The 21,860-nt window shown below is 41.9% G+C and overlaps 1 protein-coding gene across 2 annotated transcripts; it reads left to right on the forward strand.

Moving 5' to 3' along the window:
- Window positions 1-9,954: 9,954 nt before the first annotated feature.
- On the forward strand, window positions 9,955-21,789 carry GSTO1 (glutathione S-transferase omega 1). Of its 2 annotated transcripts, none has more exons than XM_060125973.1 (6): window positions 9,955-10,187; window positions 10,679-10,787; window positions 13,971-14,193; window positions 16,891-16,989; window positions 20,673-20,779; window positions 21,570-21,789. In XM_060125973.1, the coding sequence occupies exons 2-6, from the start codon at window positions 10,729-10,731 to the stop codon at window positions 21,721-21,723; spliced, it is 642 nt and encodes a 213-aa protein (XP_059981956.1). In that variant the 5' UTR covers window positions 9,955-10,187; window positions 10,679-10,728; the 3' UTR covers window positions 21,724-21,789. The 2 variants fall into 2 exon arrangements, with proteins under 2 accessions (XP_059981956.1, XP_059981957.1); XM_060125974.1 differs by lacking the exon at window positions 9,955-10,187 and adding an exon at window positions 10,364-10,481.
- The last annotated feature ends 71 nt before the right edge of the window (window positions 21,790-21,860 follow it).

A 21,860-nucleotide genomic window follows, 5' to 3' on the forward strand; every position in this document is an offset into this window, starting at 1 on the left:
GGCAGAGAACAGTTTTTGTAAAGGAATTAAGGCAGGAAAACAGATGGCGTGAACTGGGAAGGGCAGTGTGATTGGAGCAGAGGGGGATCAGTAGAAAACACTGAAGGCTGGAGAAGGAGCACAGCACCAGGTAAAGGCCAAGTTGAGAATTCTGGTCTTTATCCTAAGAGCCACAGAAATATATTAAATGGTTTTAAAGAGAGGAATGACATGATCCAATTTATGTTTATAAAAGATCATTTTGGCTGCAGGAGGATTATCAATTGTGTAGGAGAGTAGAGAGAATAGAAATAGGAAGATCTGCTAGGAGTCGATTTCATGGTCCCAACAAGGGAAGCAAAGCAGGGTTGTCAGGCTGAGCACTACTGGCATTTGGGACTGGATGGGGGTGGGGGTGGGTCTCATGCCTTGCAGGATGTTTAGCAGCATCCCTGCCAGTAGCACCTCCACAGGTGTGACAATCAAAAATATCTATGGACATTGTCAAATGTCCCCTGGGGGACAAAATCACGCCCAGTTGAAAGCCACTGTTGAGTCCATGTGTTACAAATATCTTAAAGGTAAAAACCTGTAGACTTTGTTGATGGATTGATAAAGAGGGGTAGGAGAGAAGGAAGAATCCAGGATGGTCCTGTGTGTCTGATTATTACAGTCAGAGATGGTTGTGTCCTTTGCTGAGGTGGCATGAGGAAGGAGTGGAGCTCTGTGTTTCTGCCTTGAAGAATTTCTTTGCTGAAATGCGAGTGCCAAACATAGGCAGTGCTTAGTGCGAGTGCCAAACACAAAACTGGCTGACAAAATCCCACATTGCTGAGTCACAGGGAGAAGTGTCTTGGACAACAGTCAAGCTTTCTCCTCTAGTGCTTCTTAAGCTCTGGGCAATTTCTGTTGCTACTCCCTCACTAGTTGGCTTATTTGTATTTCCATCAAGCTCTCCATGCACCCCCCCCCAAAACACAATATACCTTTAACTACAACTTGAGCATTTTAAAGCCACCACTAGAGAAGAATGTGATGAGGCAAGTCCTGCCGCTGCTCCCAGAGTAAATGGTAGGTAGAGGATGTAAGGTGGGCAGGAAGTGTGGACTCTGGGAAACAAATACTGACCTTGGCTGCGATCAGCTAGGACTCTGGGAATCTGAACTTGCCCTGTGCTAGAGAAAAGGAGGAACTGAACAGAATCAAATTGAAAAAGCAATCTTGTGGCTATCTTACTCCATGAAATCCCGACTGGGTTTTAGATGAAAACAGAGGTCTCCAGCTGGGTTTCTGGGAAATATATGTGGCTGATATTCAGGAGAAGGTGCCCTGACCTCTGCACCATGCAGATCAGAGGAAGATGAGTGGCCTTTCTTTCTTAGTCGGGAAGGGGAAAGATAGACTATCGCAGAGAATGGACTGGGAGAGATAAATAAGGAAAATGAGTTCCAGTTCTCACTGTGAAAGATTTACTGATATCGGTAGGGGCACAAAGCACAAACCTCACAGCATTCAAGGGAAAAAAGCTGAGAACTCTGGAGCCAGAAAGGGGTTAATCACAGCAGTATATCTTTCAGGTCGCAGTGGTGCTGGCAGAATGTTGGGTGCTATTACCTGCTGTTACCATGACAGAGGCCTGAGTCCTTTAAAGCAGGGGACCCATGGCCAGAGCACCCCTTGCTGCATTTGTGGGTGGCACTATGTCACATGTGTTTGACAAACCATGTACTTAGTGAAAGACAAGATAATGTCAGAGGAAGACTTTGTAGCGGCTGATGAAAGGGGAAAACAGGGTTATTTTTAAGAAGTATGATAAAATACATTACAGTGTAACAAAAAGTTAGGTATTAATCTCTGTGGGTGGTACCTGGAGGTAGAGGGGCTTCACCGTGGAGGCTTGTGAGGTTGCTTGGGGCAATTTTGCAGAACTGGTATCTATGGACTCTAACACAGACATCATTTAAAGAATTCCAAGGGCCATTCATGGGCAAAAACAGAGGACAATTTGCATTGTGGCACAAATAGCATTTAAAATACACTTTAGGAGAGCATTTAGTACAAAAAATTTTGAAGACCGTGGTTTACCATCATTACATGTTCAGAATTTGAGTTTGAATAATCTCATCAAGTCTTAAGATCCTCTTCAAAAGCTTCAAGTCTCATCTGCATTAAATTCTCCATTGAAACTTCTCACAAAAGTAAAAGTTTTAAAGCACTAAAATCAGGCTTCCCTGGTAGCGCAGTGGTTATGAATCTGCCCGCCAATGCAGGAGACACGGGTTCGAGCCCTGGTCCGGGAAGATCCCACATGCTGTGGAGCAACTAAGCCCATGTGCCACAACTACTGAGCCTGCGCTCTAGAGCCTGCAAGCCACAACCACTCAAGCCCGAGTGCCACAACTACTGAAGCCCGCACGCCTAGAACCTGTGCTCCGCAATGAGAAGGCATTGCAATAAGTTCATGCACCACGATGAAGAGCAACCCTCACTCACTGCAACTAAAGAAAGCCTGCATGTAATAATGAAGACCTAATGCAGCCAAAAGTAAATAAATTAAAAAAATTTTTTTTTAAAAAACCACTAAAATCCATCAGTACCTTCCATTTTATATCCTTTTATCTGACTTCCTTTCAATTTCCTTTGCCTTTAGGGTCTGTGTACTGTGTTCCCTTAGACTAGAGACAAAGAAATAATGCTTTCCAAAAAAACAACATGTACTGTGGCTATAAGTTTTTACTGGTAGAAACCTGGCATGACCTGAGCATGTATAAAAACACCTCATTAATATCAATTTCTTATATATTAGATAGTATAAAATTATTCCAGTTGCATTCCTGAAAATTCACAGAAGAATGTTCTTATCAAGTAAGTGTATATGGGCAATAAAAACAGGTGATACTTAGAAGGAAGAAGACTATTTCTTACCACAAGGATCTCTAACTCTTTATCTTTAACCAGCAGAATCAGTTCAGTTTAGCTTCCTCAGGTTAATATTACTGACAATCACAGCTACAAAAACTACACTACTGTGCCCTTTTACCTGTGGCTAACAGCAGTGTGTATCTAGATGTTCACATCTTATGCACACAAACACAAAGGCCTTGGAGATGGTTCACTGTAATGCAGAGCAGTACTACAGAGCTTTAGTTTCCTAGGACAGTAAATTCTCTTTCAACTTCTTTCTTCTGCCTTGCAAACTGGTTCATCTATACCATTTTTCTAGATTCCACATATAGGCATTAACATACGATATTTCTTTTTCTCTTTCTGACTTACTTCACTCTGTATGACAGTCTCTAGGTCCATCCATGTCTCTACAAATGACCCAATTTTGTTCCTTTTTATGGTTGAGTAATATTCCATTGTATATATGTACCACATCTTCTTTATCCATTTGTCTATTGATGGACATTTAGGTTGCTTCCATGTCCTGGCTATTGTAAATAGTGCTGCAATGAACATTGGGGTGCATGTGTCTTTTTGAACTATGGTTTTCTCAGGGCATATGCCCAGTAGTGAGATTGCTGGGTAATATGATAATTCTACTTTTAGTTTCTTAAGGAACCTCCATATTGTTCACCATAGTGGCTGTATCAATTTACATTCCCACCAACAGTGCAAGAGGGTTCCCTTTTCTCCACACCCTCTTCAGCATTTGTTGTTTGTAGATTTTCTGATGATGCCCATTCTAACCAGTGTGTGGTGATACCTCATTGATTTGCATTTCTCTAATAACTAGTGATGTTGAGCAGCTTTTCATGTGCTGCTTGGCCATCTGTATGTCTTCTTTGGAGAAATGTCTGTTTAGGTCTTCTGCCCATTTTTTGATTGGGTTGTTTGTTTCTTTAATATTGAGCTGCATGAGCTGTTTATATATTTTGGAGATTAATCCTTTGTCCATTGATTCATTTGCAAATATTTTCTCCCATTCTGAGCATTGTCTTTTCATCTTGTTTATAGTTTCCTTGGCTGTGCAAAAGCTTTTAAGTTTCACTAGGTCCCATTTGTTTATTTTTGTTTTTATTTCCATTACTCTAGGAAGTGGGTTAAAAAAGATCTTGTTGTGATTTATGTCAAAGAGTTTTCTTCCTATGTTTTCCTCTAAGAGTTTTATAGTGTCCAGTCTTACATTTAGGTCTTTAATCTACTTTGAGTTTATTTTTGTGTATGGTGTTAGAGAGTGTTCTAATATCATTCTTTTACATGTAGCTGTCCAGTTTTCCCAGCAGCACTTATTGAAGAGACTGTCTTTTCTCCATTGTATATCCTTGTCTCCTTTGTCATAGATTAGGTAACCATAGGTGCATGGGTTTATCTCTGGGCTTTCTATCCTGCTCCATTGATCTATATTTCTGTTTTTGTGCCAGTACCATATTGTCTTGATTACTGTAGCTTTGTAGTATAGTCTGAAGTCAGGGAGTCTGATTCCTCCAGCTCCATTTTTTTCCCTCAAGATTGCTTTGGCTATTCAGGTTCTTTTGTGTTCTTTTCTCTTCTCTTAATGTTTGATAGAATTCACCTGTGAAGCCATCTGGTCCTGGACTTTTGTTTGTTGGAAGATTTTTAATCACAGTTTCAATTTCATTACTTGTGATTGGTCTGTTCATATTTTCTATATCTTCCTGGTTCAGTCTTGGAAGGTTGTACCTTTCTAAGAATATGTCCATTTTTTCCAGGTTGTCCATTTGATTGGCATAGAGTTGCTTGTAGTAGTCTCTTAGGATGCTTTGTATTTCTGTGGTGTCTGTTGTAACTTCTCCTTTTTCATTTCTAATTTGATTGATTTGAGTCCTCTCCCTCTTTTTCTTGATGAGTCTGGCTAAAGGTTTATCAATTTTGTTTATCTTCTCAAAGAACCATCTTTTAGTTTTATTGATCTTTGCTATTGTTTTCTTAGTTTCTATTTCATTTATTTCTGCTCTGATCTTTATGATTTCTTTCCTTCTGCTAACTTTGGGTTTTGTTTGTTCTTCTTTCTCTAATTCCTTTAGGTTTAAGGTTAGATTGTTTATTTGAGATTTTTCTTGTTTCTTGAGGTAGGATTGTATTGCTATAAACTTCCCTCGTAGAACTGCTTTTGCTGCATCCCATAGGTTATGGATTGTCGTGTTTTCATTGTCATTTGTCTCTAGGTATTTTTTGATTTCCTCTTTGATTTCTTCAGTGATCTCTTGGTTATTTAGCAATGTATTGTTTAGCCTCCATGTGTTTGTGTTTTTTATGTTTTTTTCCCTGTAATTGCTTTCTAATCTCATAGCATTGTGGTCAGAAAAGATGCTTGATATGATTTCAATTTTCTTAAATTCACTGAGGCTTGATTTGTGACCTAAGATGTGATCTATCCTGGAGAATGTTCCGTGCGCACTTGAGAAGAAAGTGTAATCTGCTGTTTTTGGATGGAATGTCCTATAAATATCAATGAAATATATCTGGTCTATTGTGTCACTTAAAGCTTGTGTTTCCTTATTTTCTGACTGGATGATCTGTCCATTGGTGTAAGTGAGGTGTAAAGTCCCCCACTATTATGGTTATTATTGTTATTATATTATTATTACTATTGATTTCCTCTTTTATAGCAGTTAGCATTTGCCTTATGTATTGAGGTGCTCCTATGTTGCGTGCATATATATTTATAATTGTGATAGCTTCTTCTTGGATTGATCCCTTGATCATTATGTAGTGTCCTTCCTTGTCTCTTATAACATTCTTTATTTTAAAGTCTATTTTATCTGACATGAGTATTGCTACTCCAGCTTTCTTTTGATCTCCATTTGCATGGAATATCTTTTTTCCATCCCCTCACTTTCAGTCTGAATGTGTCCCTAGGTCTGAAGTGGGTCTCTTGTAGACAGCATATAGCTGGGTCCATTTGTATCCATTCAGTGAGCCTGTGTCCTTTGGTTGGAGCACTTAATCCATTCACAGTTAAGGTAATTATTGATATGTATGTTCCTATTACCATTTTCTTAATTGTTTGGGGTTTGTTTTTGTAGGTCCTTTTCTTCTCTTGTGTTTCCCAGTTAGAGAAGTTCCTTTAGCATTTGTTGTAGAGCTGGTTTGGTGGTGCTGAATTCTCTTAGCTTTTGCTTGTCTGTAAAGCTTTTGATTTCTCCATTGAATCTGAATGAGATGCTTGCTGGGTAGAGTAATCTTGATTCTAGATTCTTCCATTTCATCACTTTAAATATATCATGCCACTCCCTTCTGGCTTGTAGAGTTTCTGCTGAGAAATTAGCTGTTAACCTTATGGGAATTCCCGTGTATGTTATTTGTCATTTTTCCCTTGTTGCTTTTAATAATTTTTCTTTTTTTATAAATTTATTTATATTTATTTTTGGCTGCCTTGTGTCTTCCTTGTTGGGTCTTCATTGCTGTGCACAGACTTTCTCTAGTTGGGGTGAGCAGGGGCTACCCCTCATTGCAGTACGCAGGCTTCTCATTGCAGTGGTTTCTCTTGTAGCAGAGCTCGGGCTGTAGGCACGCGGGCTTTGGTAGTTGTGGCATGCAGGCTCAGTAGTTGTGGCTCGCAGGCTCTAGAGCGCAGGTTCTAGTTGTGGCACACGGGCTTAGTTGCTCTGCGCATGTCGGATCTTCCCAGACCAGGGCTTGAACCCATGTCCCCTGCATTGGCAGGCAGATTCTCAACCACTGCACCGCCAGGGAAGTCCCAATAATTTTTCCTTGTCTTTAATTTTTGTCAATTTGATTACTATGTGTCTCAGTGTGTTTCTCCTTGGGTTTATCCTGCCTGGGGCTCTTTGCACTTCCTGGACTTGGGTGGCTATTTCCTTTCCCATGTTAGGGAAGTTTTCGACTATAATCTCTTCAAATATTTTCTCGGGTCCTTTCTCTCTCTCTTCTCCTTCTGGGACCCCTATAATGTGAATGTTGGTGCATTTAATGTTGTCCTAGAGGTCTCTTAGTTTGTCTTCATTTCTTTTCATTCTTTTTTCTTCATTCTGTTCTGTGGTAGTGAATTCCACCATTCTGTCTTCCAGGTCACTTATCCGTTCTTCTGCCTCAGTTATTCTGCTATTGATTCCTTCTAGTGTATTTTTCATTTCAGTTATTGTATTGTTTGTCTCTGTTTGTTTGTTCTTTAATTTTTCTAGGTCTTGGTTAAACATTTCTTACATCTTCTCAATCTTTGCCTCCATTCTTTTTCCGAGCTCCTGGATCATCTTCACTATCATTGTTTTGAATTCTTTTTCTGGAAGGTTGCCTATCTTCACTTCATTTAGTTGTTTTCTGGAGTTTTATCTTGTTCCTTCATCTGGTACAAAGTCCTCTGCCTTTTCATTTTTTCTGTGTCTGTAAATGTGGTTTTCATTCCACAGGCTGCAGGATTGTAGTTCTTGCTTCTGCTGTCTGCCCTCTGGTGGATGAGGCTATCTAAGAGGCTTGTGCAAGCTTCCTGATGGGAGGGACTGGTGGTGGGTAGAGCTGACTGTTGCTCTGGTGGGCAGAGCTCAGTAAAACTTTAATCCACTTGTCTGCTGATGGGTGGGGCTGAGTTCTCTCCCTGTTGGTTGTTTGGCCTGAGGCGACCCAGCACTGGCGCCTACAGGCCCTTTGGTGGGGCTAATGGCGGACTCTGGGAGGGTTCAAAACAAGGAGTACTTCCCAGAACTTCTGCTGCCAGTGTCCTTGTCCCCTTGGTGAGCCACAGTTGCCCCCTGCCTCTGCAGGAGACCCTCCAACACTAGCAGGTAGGTCTGGTTCAGTCTCCTATGGCGTCACTGCTCCTTCCCCCTGGGTCTTGTTGCACACACTACTTTGTGTGTGCCCTCCAAGAGCGGAGTTTCTGTTTCCCCCAGACCTGTTGTAGTCCTGCAGTCAAATCCCGCTAACCTTGAAAGTCTGGGAATTGCTCCTCCTGTTGCCAGACCCCCAGGTTGGGAAACCTGACGTGGGGCTCAGAACCTTCACTCTAGTGGGTGGACTTCTGTGCTATAAGTGTTCTCCAGTCTGTGAGTCACCCACCCATCAGTTATGGGATTTGATTTTACTGTGATTGCGCCCCTCCTACCATCTCATTGTGGCTTCTCCTTTGTCTTTGGATGTAGGGTATCTTTCTTGGTGAGTTCCAGTGTCTTCCTGTTGATGACTGTTCAGCAGTTAGTTGTGATTCCGGTGCTCTCACAAGAGGGAGTGAGTTTCAACTTCTTTCTTTGAGGAATTAACATTTTACTTTATTGATTAGCTGGATCTTTCTAATCATTACAACAAAATGTTGCATTATTCATACTAATTAGGGGACGAGCCATTCCAAATAAAAGTTCTCAAATAATCCCTACACCTGGAATCACTAGTTTGGCCAATCAGAGGTTTTGCCTTGCTATGTTTAAATTCACAGGGTTACTTTGCATATCATTAATGTACTAAAGGCCTTCTAAACAGTTAATTTTCTAAAAAAGAGGTAAGTAAGACTCGTGTTTTAGCAAAAATGTGGTCTAATTTTTTTGTTTAGTATCTAATAATAACAAACATTTATTTAACATTCATTCTGTGCCAAGAACTAAGCATTTCTTATTTATTAACTAATTTAATGTTTCTTCAAACTCTATAAGAGAGGCATTAAGTTTCTACCACCACATTTTACAGAAGAGGGAACTGTAAAATGTTCTTCTTTTTTCCATTGCACCAAGAGGGAAACACGGAGGGAACTTGCCCACATTCACATGGTTAATAAGGGGTTATTATAATTCATATGGTTTCATAATAAATTCATAAGTTAAATTATGAATTCATAAATTCGTATGTTAAAGCCCTCACCCTCAGTACATCAGAATGTGATCTTATTTGGAAAAAGGTTCATTGCAGTTGTAATTAGTTAAATTAAGAGGAGGTCATACTGGAGTAGGATGGGCCCATAATCCAATATGACCGGTGTCTTTATAAAGAGGGGAAATTTGGACACAGACATGCACCCAAGGAGAAGGGCATGTGAAGATGAAGGCCGCTATTTGTTGATACTTCTACACTCCATGGAGCACCAGATTGCCACCTAACCACCAGAAGCTAGAGGAGAGGCACAGAACCGATTCTCCCTCGCAGTCTTCAGAAGTAAACAACCCTGAGGCTTGTGCAACCTTGATCTGGGACTTACAGCCTCCAGAACTGTGAGAATAAATTTCCAGCGTTTAAGTCACTCAGTTTGTGGTATTTTGTTAATGGCAGCCCTAGCAAACTAATACAGGCATGGAGTCAGGATCAGACTCAGGCAGGAAGCCTCCAGGATGGGCATGCTTATCACCTCACTCTGCAGCTCCAAAAATAGAGCTAATCAAAATAAAAACACTTCCTGCTCCTTCCTCCCCAAATAAACAGCACAGGAGGTACCAGCTTGGAAATCTAGGCGACAAATAAGACATTGACTACTCTTTTCAGATACACACAGTATCTGTTCTATGTGCCCTGGAACCCCCTCTTTCCTGATTGAGGGGGCTGATTGAGTGAATGATCTGGCCAGACATTTTTCATAGACCTGCAGACTAAATTCCCTAACCCACCTGCCTGACTCTAAGCATGTGCCCCTACTAGGGCTTCAAAATCCCCGTATTTAATAGATTTTTGAAAGCAGCATCATCATTCTGAGATTAGTAATATCCAGATTTGTGCTGTTTCCTTTGGGTTAAAATTAAAAGGATGTGTCCTAAGGGTGACAGTAGAGACAGTGACTGGAGACCACCATCCGTTGAGGTCAGGGAAAGGCTCTGAGGATTTTGAGCTTCATTTGTGCATTTTTTTTTTCCATTGCACCAAGAGAACACCAAGTCTTTATTACACGAATTCCTATGAAACAGCTCCAAGAAAAAACCCACACGTAAAAGAAAAAACAAAAACAAAAAAAAACGAACAAAGCCACACACAGGGACGGGGTGGGGGAGGGCGACTGGTGCTCCCCCTCTTCTGCGCCCGGGCCACTGGGGGGCGGTGAGGATCTGAGGGCCGCCGCACTTCCGCACTCGCTCGAGATGCTGAGCCGGGCCAGGGTCCCCCTCTGGCACCGCGGGGAGCCCTCCACGCCCTCATTATCTCTGGGTGACTTAGGGCCACCAAGCCTGCTCCCAGTGCCCCAACGCTGTACGGCTGGGCTGGCTCGTCATGGGAGCACCTCTTGGCCAGCAGGCTGAACTTTGGTGCGACCGCCATCTGCGGTGTTTTAAGCTTTGCCCCAGCAAACCGGGAAGGTCGGGGCTTACGGGGTGGGCGTCTGGCTGCCATCTCCCACAAGGCACGCGGGAGGCTGCGGCGGCGCGTTCCTTCTCGCGGAGAGTGGGGAAGCCAGCCTGGGCGCGGGGTCGGATCGCCCAGGAGGCCTTCTGCGCGCCGGTTGCTGGCACTTCTGGGAGAGACGGGGAGGGAGGGAGAGAGGGAGGGAGGGAGGGAAGGAGGAAAGGCGGGGCCACCGACTTTCGTAATCGCCTGCAAGACCCGGCGCGAGCCGGGCCTGTGCTGCGCCGAGATGTCCGGAGGGTCAGCCAGGAGCCTGGGGAAGGGTGAGGCCTGCCTGCCGCGATTCGCGGCGACCCTCAGACGCGTGTCGGGGCCAGGGCCTGGGGGCTGGGCTGCTCCGGAGCGGAGCCACGCAGGAGGTCTTCCACCCGCGGGAAACTGGCCAGGCCCGGGGGGGCGGCGGGAGGCTGAGAGTCCCCGCTGCTGTCGGGGCTGTAACCGACTCCGCTTCTTCCCGCAGGAAGCGCGCCCCCGGGGCAGGTCCCCGAGGGCCTGATTCGCGTCTACAGCATGAGGTTCTGCCCGTTCGCCAAGAGGACGCTCCTGGTCCTGAAGGCCAAGGGAATTGGGTGAGGATCAAGGCGCGGGCCGCTCCCGGAGCCAGCCAGGAACCAACAGCTGCGGGAAGAGCGGGCGGAAATCTTCGATAGGGTCTCATCAGCCTTTTTTTTTGGGGGGGGGGGGACAGAGAAAGTTATGAACCCTATCCTCGGGGAGCGGGAGGAATGCCACAGACACCACCAGTCTAGGACACCCCGTTTAGATTAACCATTTTATGGATCAGAAAAGCTGAGGCTCCAGTAAAGTTAGTGGCATGCAGAGATCCCTCGAATGGTAATCACAGGCAGCTCTTTTAGCTCTGGCAGACCCCTGATTTCTGCTGTACTTCCTTCTCTATCACCCCGCTTCTTTCATGTGCTGTTTATATTGTTTGCTGTTATTCTGAGACTATAGTCCCTCCCTGAATAGTCGGTAATTTGCCCCCTTGAAGAGTCCAGACCTTGACCCTCCGCTGGACAGAGTGCTGAGTTAACTGTACTGTGAATATTCCTATAGATTGGGTTGTTGGTTGAGTGAAATAAAGTGTTTATGTCTAAAAATTCAGACTTTTGGGAAGCCTCACTGAAACTATTAAGGTGATTGACATATGGGTTATCCACAGGAAATATGCAAGTCATTGGCTTTTCCCTGAGCTGAATAGCCATTGAACTGCCTCCCTTCCAATGACCTTTGGAATCTGTTGAACAGACATTAGATACCTGTAGTGTAGAAGTTTAAAACAAAGCCCCCATGACAAAGAAATTTTCCATGTATGTGCTTAGAATTTGTAAACTAATTTTAGTCTTCTTGGGGGAGAATTAAGCAGAAATTCTTTTCTCTAAAAAAATAAGATATATTCTAAAGAAGAAAAACAAATTATCTTTGATTAGTCATCACTTCAGTAGGATTTGCATCTTATTTTGGATGAAACAGATTGTGAACACATAGCAAAATATTCAACAGTAACATTTATCAAAACATTATTTTATCCAACTCTTGTAATGTTTACTGTATTAGTCAGGATTCTTTTATTGCATTTAAGAGATACCCATTTCAGTTGGATTGAAAAAGGACATATCTTGTGCTCATACAATTGAAAAGTCTGCAAGAGACAGCTGGATCTGGGGCCACAAAGTCCTGGGTTAGTGCCCTTCTGGAACTCTGGGTTGAAAACAACCATATCTTATTGGGACAGTTTCCCAAAGGAAAATTGCAGTGATTTTACATAAAAGTGTGTGTATGGAGGGTGAAGGGTGTAACAGCTGCCAGGCGGTGCGAACAACAGAAGTCTGCTATGTTTATGGATCAGTTTTGAGTCCCAGAAGGCTTTGATTAGAGAGGTACTAGATTTTACCACATGATAGAATTTACTAAAGCATGGTTTTCTGTAAAAGGTGCATCTTCCAACTTGTTGCAGCAGATATGTTGCCTTGTTGGCTCACCATGCCAGGTTAGCAAAATGCATGTGTGTTCTGAGAACTTTCTTTATGACAAAAGCCCAGGATTTACCTTTTCTTTTCATACTATAAAATTTCAGAAATGTTGATAATTCCTTAGCAGGGAACGTCATTTTTCTTGCAGTGGCTTGTATCTGAAGTGTCCGGTAATCTGACAGCGCATGAACCTTTTCGTACATACACACAGATACCAGTGTTCAATCTGGCTGTTCCTTTGTTTCCATGGGGGGAGGGATTGCATATTTAAATCCTCAAGATAATGCTGTTGTAGCTAGCTGCTGAGGTGGATGAGGAAATAGGAAACAAAAGGTGCTGGGTATATTATTTTTCAGTAGCTAATCTGTTCTATTGAACACTCATCCAGTTTTGACAATGATATGGACCTGGCTTTAACAATTATATGAAACTTTCTTTTCTCTTATTTCCCCTAAAATCTCTTAGGCAAGATACAAGTTAGTTCTAAAAACAATCTTAATATAGCCTGGACTTCACCTGTTTTTCACACTTAGTGTGATTTACCCATGCAACATTTTTAAAAAGTATCAAGGCATGGAGATTTAATTGGAAAGTTTATTTCGTGGATGGATTTTTTGGGTTCCCTAATATTCTTGAAAAAAGTGAGGAACTTTCTATTAAAATTAGCAAAAGGAATTGAATTTTATCATGTTGATTCTCATACAATGGAGTGGTGGGGTGTGGAGAAACTCAATTAGTTGGCTCATATATTTTTACAATTAAGATACTTCTTAGTCCCAAATGGAGTATCTAATTGACAATCTTGAAGCATTTCCACTTATTTATTCAACAAATGTGTACTGAGTACCTATCTGAAAATGTTTATATTTCTTCATAGCATTTAAATCTACTTATAACTTTGCTGATTTACATGTTGGTTTATGAATATGACCAAGACACACAAGATCCCTGCTTTCCTGGAGCTTACATTCTAGGGAGGCGACATAACAAACGTAATTAAGTAAGCAAAGTAATTTCAGTTACATATTATCAGTACAATGAAGAAAGTAATTCAAGAAATATAAAAAAGGCCGGTGTGGGGTTTCCCTGGTGGCGCAGTGGTTGAGAGTCCGCCTGCCGATGCAGGGGACACGGGTTCGTGCCCCGGCCTGGGAAAATCCCGCGTGCCGCGGAGTGGCTAGGCCCATGAGCCATGGCCGCTGAGCCTGAGCGTCCGGAACCTGCGCTCCGCAACGGGAGAGGCCACAGCAGTGAGAGGCCCACGTACCGCAAAAAAAAAAAGGCCAGTGTGGCCAGACCATAATGACCAAAGGAAAAGTCATAGGAAGCAGATGTGACAGGTAAGCAGGGGTCACATCAAGGGGTATAGAGTTTATCCTCATTGCAATGAGGAGCAAGCGAGGGGTTGTAAGTAAGCAGGAGGGTGGCCTCATCCAATTTACTTTTGTGTGTGGAGAATGGACCGTAGGGAGGTTACAGTGGAAGCAGAGGGGCTGGTGGGACTATTGTAGAGGTCCAGGTGGCAGATGACCTCTTAGATGAGGTGGCAGTGTTACAGCTGAGAAGTGGATGAATCCAGAACGTGATTTGAAGGTCTAGCTGACAGGTCTTGCTGATCCATTTGATTTGAGGAAGAGGTGGCAGGGGGAAGGAATCAAGGCCAAGCTGACTCTGAAATTTCGGGTCTGACCAGCTAAGTGGATGATAAGACCAATGAGGCTTTATTCAGGAGTACAAGAAAAATGTTACTCTCTTCATTGTCTTCTATGTGTTTTTCAGGCATGAAGTCATTAACATCAACCTAAAAAATAAGCCTGAGTGGTTCTTCAAGAAGAATCCCTTCGGCCTGGTGCCAGTTCTGGAAAACAGTCAGGGTCAAGTGATCTACGAATCTGCCATCACTTGTGAGTACCTGGATGAAGCATATCCAGGAAAGAAGCTGTTGCCAGATGACCCCTATGAGAAAGCTTGCCAAAAGATGGTCTTTGAGTTGTTTTCTAAGGTGTGTGTTCAAGAAATTTCAGCTCCTATATAACACCTTTGTTTTTTAAGCTAAATCACTGCTGTCACTGATGGTTCAGTGATTTGGGTGGGGAAGACAAACAGAATTATGCTCTTGTCCGCTTGGACATGTCCTACGAGCCCTTTCATGGTCCAGATCCTGTTTACTTCCCAAAGTTACACCTCTCCACTCTTCTCCTAACACTTTATATTCCTGTCATGCTGAATGTTTTTATTTTTCCCAAACTTGCCACCTTCTTCTCAACTCTTGCTGGAAGACTCTTCCCCCTTCTCACTTTGCCTGGTTGTCTCCAAGTCCTCTTTCCTGTACAGTCTGCGCTCCTGTATGTGCAGAACGTGAGGATGCTGAGGGCCCACTATACTATGCCGTTTTATTTTTTTGTGTATTTTTTTGTGTATTTTTTTGTGTATTTTTTGTGTATCAGTGGATTTTGGTATCTGCTGGGGGCCCTGGAACCAATCCTTCAAGGAACCAAGGGACAACAGCCTTTGCTCAGATACCTTTGTCTTCTAGAAGCTTGTCCGGGCTGGGTTAGTGCCCAGCTCTGTGTGCCCACGTGTGCTAACTTTCCCCTGTGGGGACTGCCACCTTCTTGCCTGTGTGTTGTACCAGGGCTGTGAGCTCCTTGAGGGTGAGGGCCGTGTCTCCATCACTGTTGGCCCACTGCCTAGGCTTGCGACCAGCCCTTCCTAGTTATGTGACGGTGAGCTAGTTGCTTATTAGTTTACCTCTGTGCCTCAGCTCATGTGTAAAATGAGTATAGTAATTGATCCCATCCCATTGATAAAAATCAGTTAATATAAAACACCTGGAGTCCAACAGATGGTAGATACTCAATGTTAGCTCTTGTTGTTCTAGCCACATTGTCTAGTTGTGAGCATCTTCTGTGTGTTGGCAATAGCTCCTTGTGGACTAAGTAAATGGCATTCCTATAGGAGAACTGTCTGTGTCTTAATTAGCATCAAAGTTAAATCAAACATTTGGGTGAGTTCAAACAATTAGTATTAACACAGAAATGACCAACAGTAGACAATGCGAATAGCATGGTCAGGTTATATAATTCTGTTACTTTTGTCAGGATATATCTCAGCACAGTAAGAAACATCGTATCTCTAGGGAAAGGAATGGTTAGAGAAATATCCAGAAGGTGAGACTTGTAGGGAGAATATTTTCTTAAAGGAGACATTGCAAAGGGAAGTCAATGGGGAACGAAGAGGGAGTTGTCTGGCTTAGCAGAACGAGAGTGAAAGAATACTAGAGACGGTTGCCATCAAAGATGATGGACAGGGAATATGGCATTTATAAGAAAGATGCTGGAGAATTTTTAAAAATAGTAACGAGATTCATTGTACTGTCCAGAAAGAAAATGAGCTAACAGCTGGAGATGCCCACCATTACTTCCCTCACACTCAGGGAAGAGGTGGCCTTAAGCACTATTATGACACCACCCTCCTGGCCCCAGTTCAGCAAACCAGAAATGCCCCCACCTGCATTCACAGCCAAATCATCTTCTCTCCTGGGAACTTGGAAATGAGACACAGAGACTAAGACAATAAACGTTGAGGTTTTAGAGGTGTATGTATATATCATTGGAGACGACAAATCAAAGTCACACAAAAAAAGAATTTTTAAGGAATCAGAAATTAAGAGCATTGCAAAGGGATTTGACATTTGGAAAATAACAAGGAGCAGACATTTAAGGAGAAGCAGAGATGAAAGACCAGGCAGGCCCAGATGGAAACGTGGAAGGAAGGGCTGCCTGCACACCTTCGGTTCCAATGACGGCAAGCTGTACCCTGGGATGGATGGGCTTCCAGGACATTCTCCTGTATTTTTAAAAGTGCCTTTTTACTTCCACTGAACGAGTGGACTTTTGTCTCTTGCAGTGAGACAATACCAAAGACCGAGCATTAAAACACAAACACTTCCACCACAAGCATCAAAGCATCTGACAGGACACCTGTCAAGTCTTCAGGTCATCAACCACTTTGAACTGTCTTCTCATGCCCTCCCCAAGATAGAAATCAGGAAAATCCCCTTCCCAGCTCCCTTTGCAGCTGGGGCCAAGGTCTGGACCTAGACTCTTCCTCTCAGACACACACATGTTAGGGTTCAATTCAGAAATGAGCCATGTGGGGAAACAGGCTTGGTGTGGGGCACTGGTTCTACTGATGAGGGTGGCTGGTGGCAGAGCTCCTGGCTTTCAGGAGCTGCGGTGGTTGCCAGGTTGAATTCCAGAGTGGCATTGGTTACCTCAGAGTCCAACTTCTGGCAGCGGCACAGACTGTAGCATCTAGTGCTCGGTTCACTGGTGGCAGTGGGTGCCTCCCATCAGGTGAGTTCCCAGCATGATTCTGAAATGTTCCAGACCTGTTTGTTCAGCTTCTCAACAATTCTGTGAGCCACTCAATGTCCTTTAAGGACATTTTTGACCCAAGCTCACCAATCGGCTTCTCTTATTTGCAGCTTATAAAATCCTGACCAGTACAGCATCTAAGGCCACAAAACTGTTTTTAAGATCAGTACCCGACCTCTGTGAGCAAAGGAATTGGTGTACTTTTGAAGTTTCTAGAACATCCTGACACTGGGTCTATGAGGGTTCTATGGAGCTTTTATATGAGGGGGCTGGTATAGTTAGCATCACACTGATAAACTAAGAAATTACTCTCTGTCTAGGTACCACCTTTGTTATTAAGCCTTCTTAGAAGGCAAAATAAGGAAGACTGCTCTGGCCTGAAAGAAGAATTGCATAAAGAATTCAGCAAGCTAGAGGAGGTAATTAATCCCTTCTCCTTGATTTTTATTGAAGTGATACATTGTATGTGCTGTCACCTTCTATTCTTTTCTTCATACTCCCATTTCCAAAATCACTTTAATTAGCAAGAATACCAAATAGGAAATTTTAGTTTACAACAGATAGCAGCTGTAAGCTGTTGTGTTTAAGATACAAACCAAAACACCTAAAAATGGTTTGTCATGGGCTTGCTTTTAAAACATTTTATCGCACTGACATGAAAATATCCGGAAAAATTTCACCCACATTTCCAGTTTTTCACCTGTTATTTTTCCATGCTTGTTTTCGGTCCTTGAACATATATATTTTTTATATATATAAATTTATTTATTTTTGGCTGAGTCAGGTCTCTGCCGCTGTGCACGGGCTTTCTCTAGTTGCAGCGAGCAGGGGCTACTCTTCATTGCGGTGTGCGGGCTTCTCATTGCAGTGGTTTCTCTTGTTGCAGAGCACGGGCTCTAGGCACGCGGGCTCAGTAGTTGTGGCTCGTGGGCTGTAGAGCGCAGGCTCAGTAGTTGTGGCGCACGGACTTAGTTGCTCCATGACATGTGGGATCTTCCCTTCCCGGACCAGGGCTTGAACCCGTGTCCACTGCATTGGCAGGTGGATTCTTAACCACTTCACCACCAGGGAAGCCCAGTCCTTGAACATATATTAAAAAGTTAACATAACTATAATCAGAGTATAAGTCATTGTGTTCTTTTTCCCACTTAGTATTATATAATAAACTTACATAAACTTATATAAAAAGAAATAAAATCGGGCTTCCCTGGTGGCGCAGTGGTTGAGAGTCCACCTGCCGATGCAGGGGACACGGGTTCGTGCCCCGGTCCGGGAAGATCCCACATGCCACGGAGCGGCTAGGCCCGTGAGCCATGGCCGCTGAGCCTGCGCGTCCGGAGCCTGTGTTCTGCAACAGGAGAGGCCACAGCAGTGGGAGGCCCACGTACCGCAAAAAAAAAGAAAGAAAAGAAATAAAATTACTTGCATAAAAACTTAAATAAAATTATATTAAAATGTTTATTATATAATAAACATTTCCCACAAGAGTTTGCCATTAGTCAGACAGACATCTGGGGAAGCCCAGATGTGTTTTTACCTGCTTTGCGGAAGAGCTGCCATTTGGACCTGTATATGGAATCATCATCCTCCATTCACACTCAACCTTAGGTTTTTCCTGAGAGAAGATACAGTCCTGTCTTGTATGGGAATCCATCCTAACCTTTTATCGTTAAATATGAACTTTGCTGGAGATTTTTTCAGAAACCTTTTTTTTTATTAAGAAAGTTCTATTACTAGTTTTCTAATTTTAAAAAAAGTCATGAATGAGTATTGGATTTTTAGTGTTTTGTTTGCATCTATTAGATCTACTGAAATGTTCATTGAACTTTTTCCCTTTAATCTGGTGAATATATATGGTGGCACTGACAGATTTTTCTGGTATTGAACCATGCCAGTATTACTGTGTAAAACCTACTTGTTTTCAGTGGATTTTCATATATACTTTAGAATTAGTTGATATTTAAATGATTTTTGCATATTTGTTCGTAAAGAAGATTATTTTGTTATCGTATCTTTATTTGGTTTTTATATCAGGGCTACTGTAACCTCATAAAATGCGTTGGCTTACTTTTTCTGGATTTCTAAGACCTGAAACCATTTGATAGGGTTTGGCTATTTCTTTAAAACATTTGAGTCTGGTGTCTTTTATGGGGGTGGAGTTTAATAGTACAGTTTCCTTAATGTTAATTGATTTTCAGGATTTTTATATTCTTTCTTGAATCAGGTTTTTTTTTGTTTTTGTTTTATTTTTGGCCACACCACATGCCGTGGGGGAGCTTAAGTTCCCTGACCAGGGATTGAACCCACACCTCCTGCACTGGAAGGCAGAGTCTTAACCACTGGACCGCCAGGGAATCAGTTTTCACATATAGGGACATGAAAATAATCATGTTTCCTGATTTCAAGTAATCTCTACATACAACTGCAGTTGACTCTTGAACAAGGTGAAGGTTGAAGGTACCAGACCCTGGAGCAGTAGAACATCCACATACTACCTGCTAAATTTGGGGTTAGTTGGGGGACATATAATTTTCTTCCCATCTGAGTTCACAGAACTCCAGGTTAAGGACTCACACTTTACAGTGAGTGGTACCATTTCCATGTTTCAGGCTGCTGAGAGGGCATTTCCTTCTGAGTGAAACTATCATACTTATTTTATTTATGCATAATGTTACCAGGCGCTACAGTTTAAGGACAACCGCAAACAATAGTGATTCATTGTACAATTCTGAGTGCCTAATAATTGCAAGGCACTCTGCTGGACAGCATGAGAGGTAGAAGGTGAGATGCGGTCCATACTGCTCAGATGATTAGTTTGGTGGTAGACCAAAGACAAATACTCAGGTAGGTATAAATGATCTATCTTCAATGCAGAATGTTACAAGGGCCCTAAGAAAAACTATGGATGTTTTATAAAATGGTTTGGTGTTGATTAGCCCGATGATATTCTCAGTTCTTCTGTTCGCAAAACCATACCAATTCACCTTCTTAAATTTCAGAATCATAGTATTTGTGTTTGGTTTTCAAATAATTTTATTTGGCATCTGTTTAGCAGTTAATCTAGTTATTTCCAATATATTTTAAGTGAATTTTTTATTGAAGTATTATATGCAGAGATTTACCCAAAGCATAAGAGTACAGCTTGGTGAATTTTTACAAAGTGAACACAGCCATGATACTAGCATCCATATCTAGAAACAGAATATTAGCTTTGGATGGTTTTTGTACTTTATACAAATGGAATCATATAACATGCACTCTTTGGGGTCTGGCTTCTTTCATACAATATCAGGTTTCTGAGGTTCATCTATACTGTGTGTAGTTCATTACTATTCTTTGTATAGTATTCCAATGTATGACTCCTGTACAATTTATCCATTTTAGTCCTGATAGACAGTAAACATTTCCACTTTGGGGATGTAACAAATAGTGCTTCAGTGAACATTCTTATACCTATCTTTTGGTGAACATATGTTCACATTTCCAAGGAATATAATTACTGGGTTATACAGTATGCATGAACTCAGCTTTAGTAGATACTGTTAAAACATGGTTGTACCAAATTATTGATACATTCCTATCAGCAGTAGATCCACACCCTTACTAAGTTTGTCTTGTTCATTTTAGCCATTCTGATGGATGTGAAGTGGTATGACATTTTGGTTTTAATTTGCATTTCCCTGATGACTAATGTAGTTGAGCACCTTTTCCAATGGTTATTGGCCATTTTGACCTCCTCTTTTGTGAAGTCCAAGTCTTGCCCAGTTTTCTGATGGGTTTTCTGCCTTTTTTCTTTTTGATTCCCAGGAGTTCTTTCTATATTCTGAATACCAGTCCTTTGTTGGATATATCTATTACAAAGATCATGCACTCTGTAGCTTGTTTTATTTTTCTCCATTTTCCAGTTTATTTTATTGACCGTTTTGCTTCATCCCAAACCAAGAGATTCTAAAGCTTAAACTAATCAGACAAAAAGCCAACTTGAATATGTCAGTGTTAAACCTGCTGCTCTCACTTTCTTAACTCTTGCCTTCATCATTTCTTTTGATGAATCTTACCAGATGCACAAATAACAAGTACTCTTATGCTGTTTAATGTTCAGGTTCTGACTAATAAGAAGACAACCTTCTTTGGTGGCAGTTCTCTTTCTATGATTGATTACCTCATCTGGCCCTGGTTTGAATGGCTGGTAGCCCTGGAGTTAAATGAGTAAGATATTTGAATATTTTGTGCTTAATTTAGGATAATGATAACTGAAATAGTATATACTAACCTTTTTTTATGAACAAAAATTAACATATCTCACTCAACTGGCATGAATGGGAGCAAGCACACAGAAGGAGACTTGGACGTGCCAGGGCATGTCCTATACCTACACTCACCATTTTTCATCCTTGGGGCCGGTAGTGGGGGGAGTTCTGTGACATGTAGTAAAATGTTTTAAAAGTAATTACTCCTTCCCTCCTGGTTAAAAATCCATAAGGATGTGCATTTTCATAAGGATTTCAGGAAGGATTGTATGACCAATGCTACCTCCCATTTACCATCAAGAGTCCCACACTATTTTCCAAACTCAGTGTTTCAGAGTTTGGCAGCGACCTTGGCTTACTGCCAATTCTTCGAGCTTAGAGCTATTCAGGGTTACTTTTAGTCACAATCTGACCATAGAATAACAAATATATAACATTCTTGGTTGTCTTTCATGTTCTCATTTTAAAAAACTATCAGCCTCCGTTTGGACAAGTTCTCATGCTAACTGAGCAAGTCACTTCACTCTAGTCTTAGATTCCTCTTCACAAAACAAGGACCTCTACAATATCTTCCAAATCTCATATTCAATGATTACATGCATCTTAAATAAGTATTTTTAAAGAACTATTTTTAAAAGTTAGAGGAAACCAATATGAAACTGCAGAGTGGTAATAATGATATATAGGAGAATTTGCAATGCCTTCCTACTTAGCCTTGCTCACACCTTCATTCTTTCCATCTCCCACAGGTATGTAAACCACACTCCAAATCTTAAGCTCTGGATGGAAGCCATGATGAAAGATCCTGCAGTATCATCCCTCTTCATTGATCCAAAAGCCTTTCGAGGTTTCTTAGATCTCTATTTGCAGAACAACCTCGAGGCCTGTGACTATGGGCTCTGAAGGGGACAGGATATATCAGATAATATATCGGTTCGCTAATATGAATAATAACATGCTTTTATTTTACCAAGTGCTCTCACGTCTCACTGGATCACCTTCTCTGATTTGACACTATGGCCTTACTGTGGGCTTTCCTC

The sequence above is a fragment of the Lagenorhynchus albirostris genome, chromosome 16 (assembly GCF_949774975.1).
Source record: "Lagenorhynchus albirostris chromosome 16, mLagAlb1.1, whole genome shotgun sequence".
NCBI classification, from domain to species: Eukaryota; Metazoa; Chordata; class Mammalia; order Artiodactyla; family Delphinidae; genus Lagenorhynchus; species Lagenorhynchus albirostris.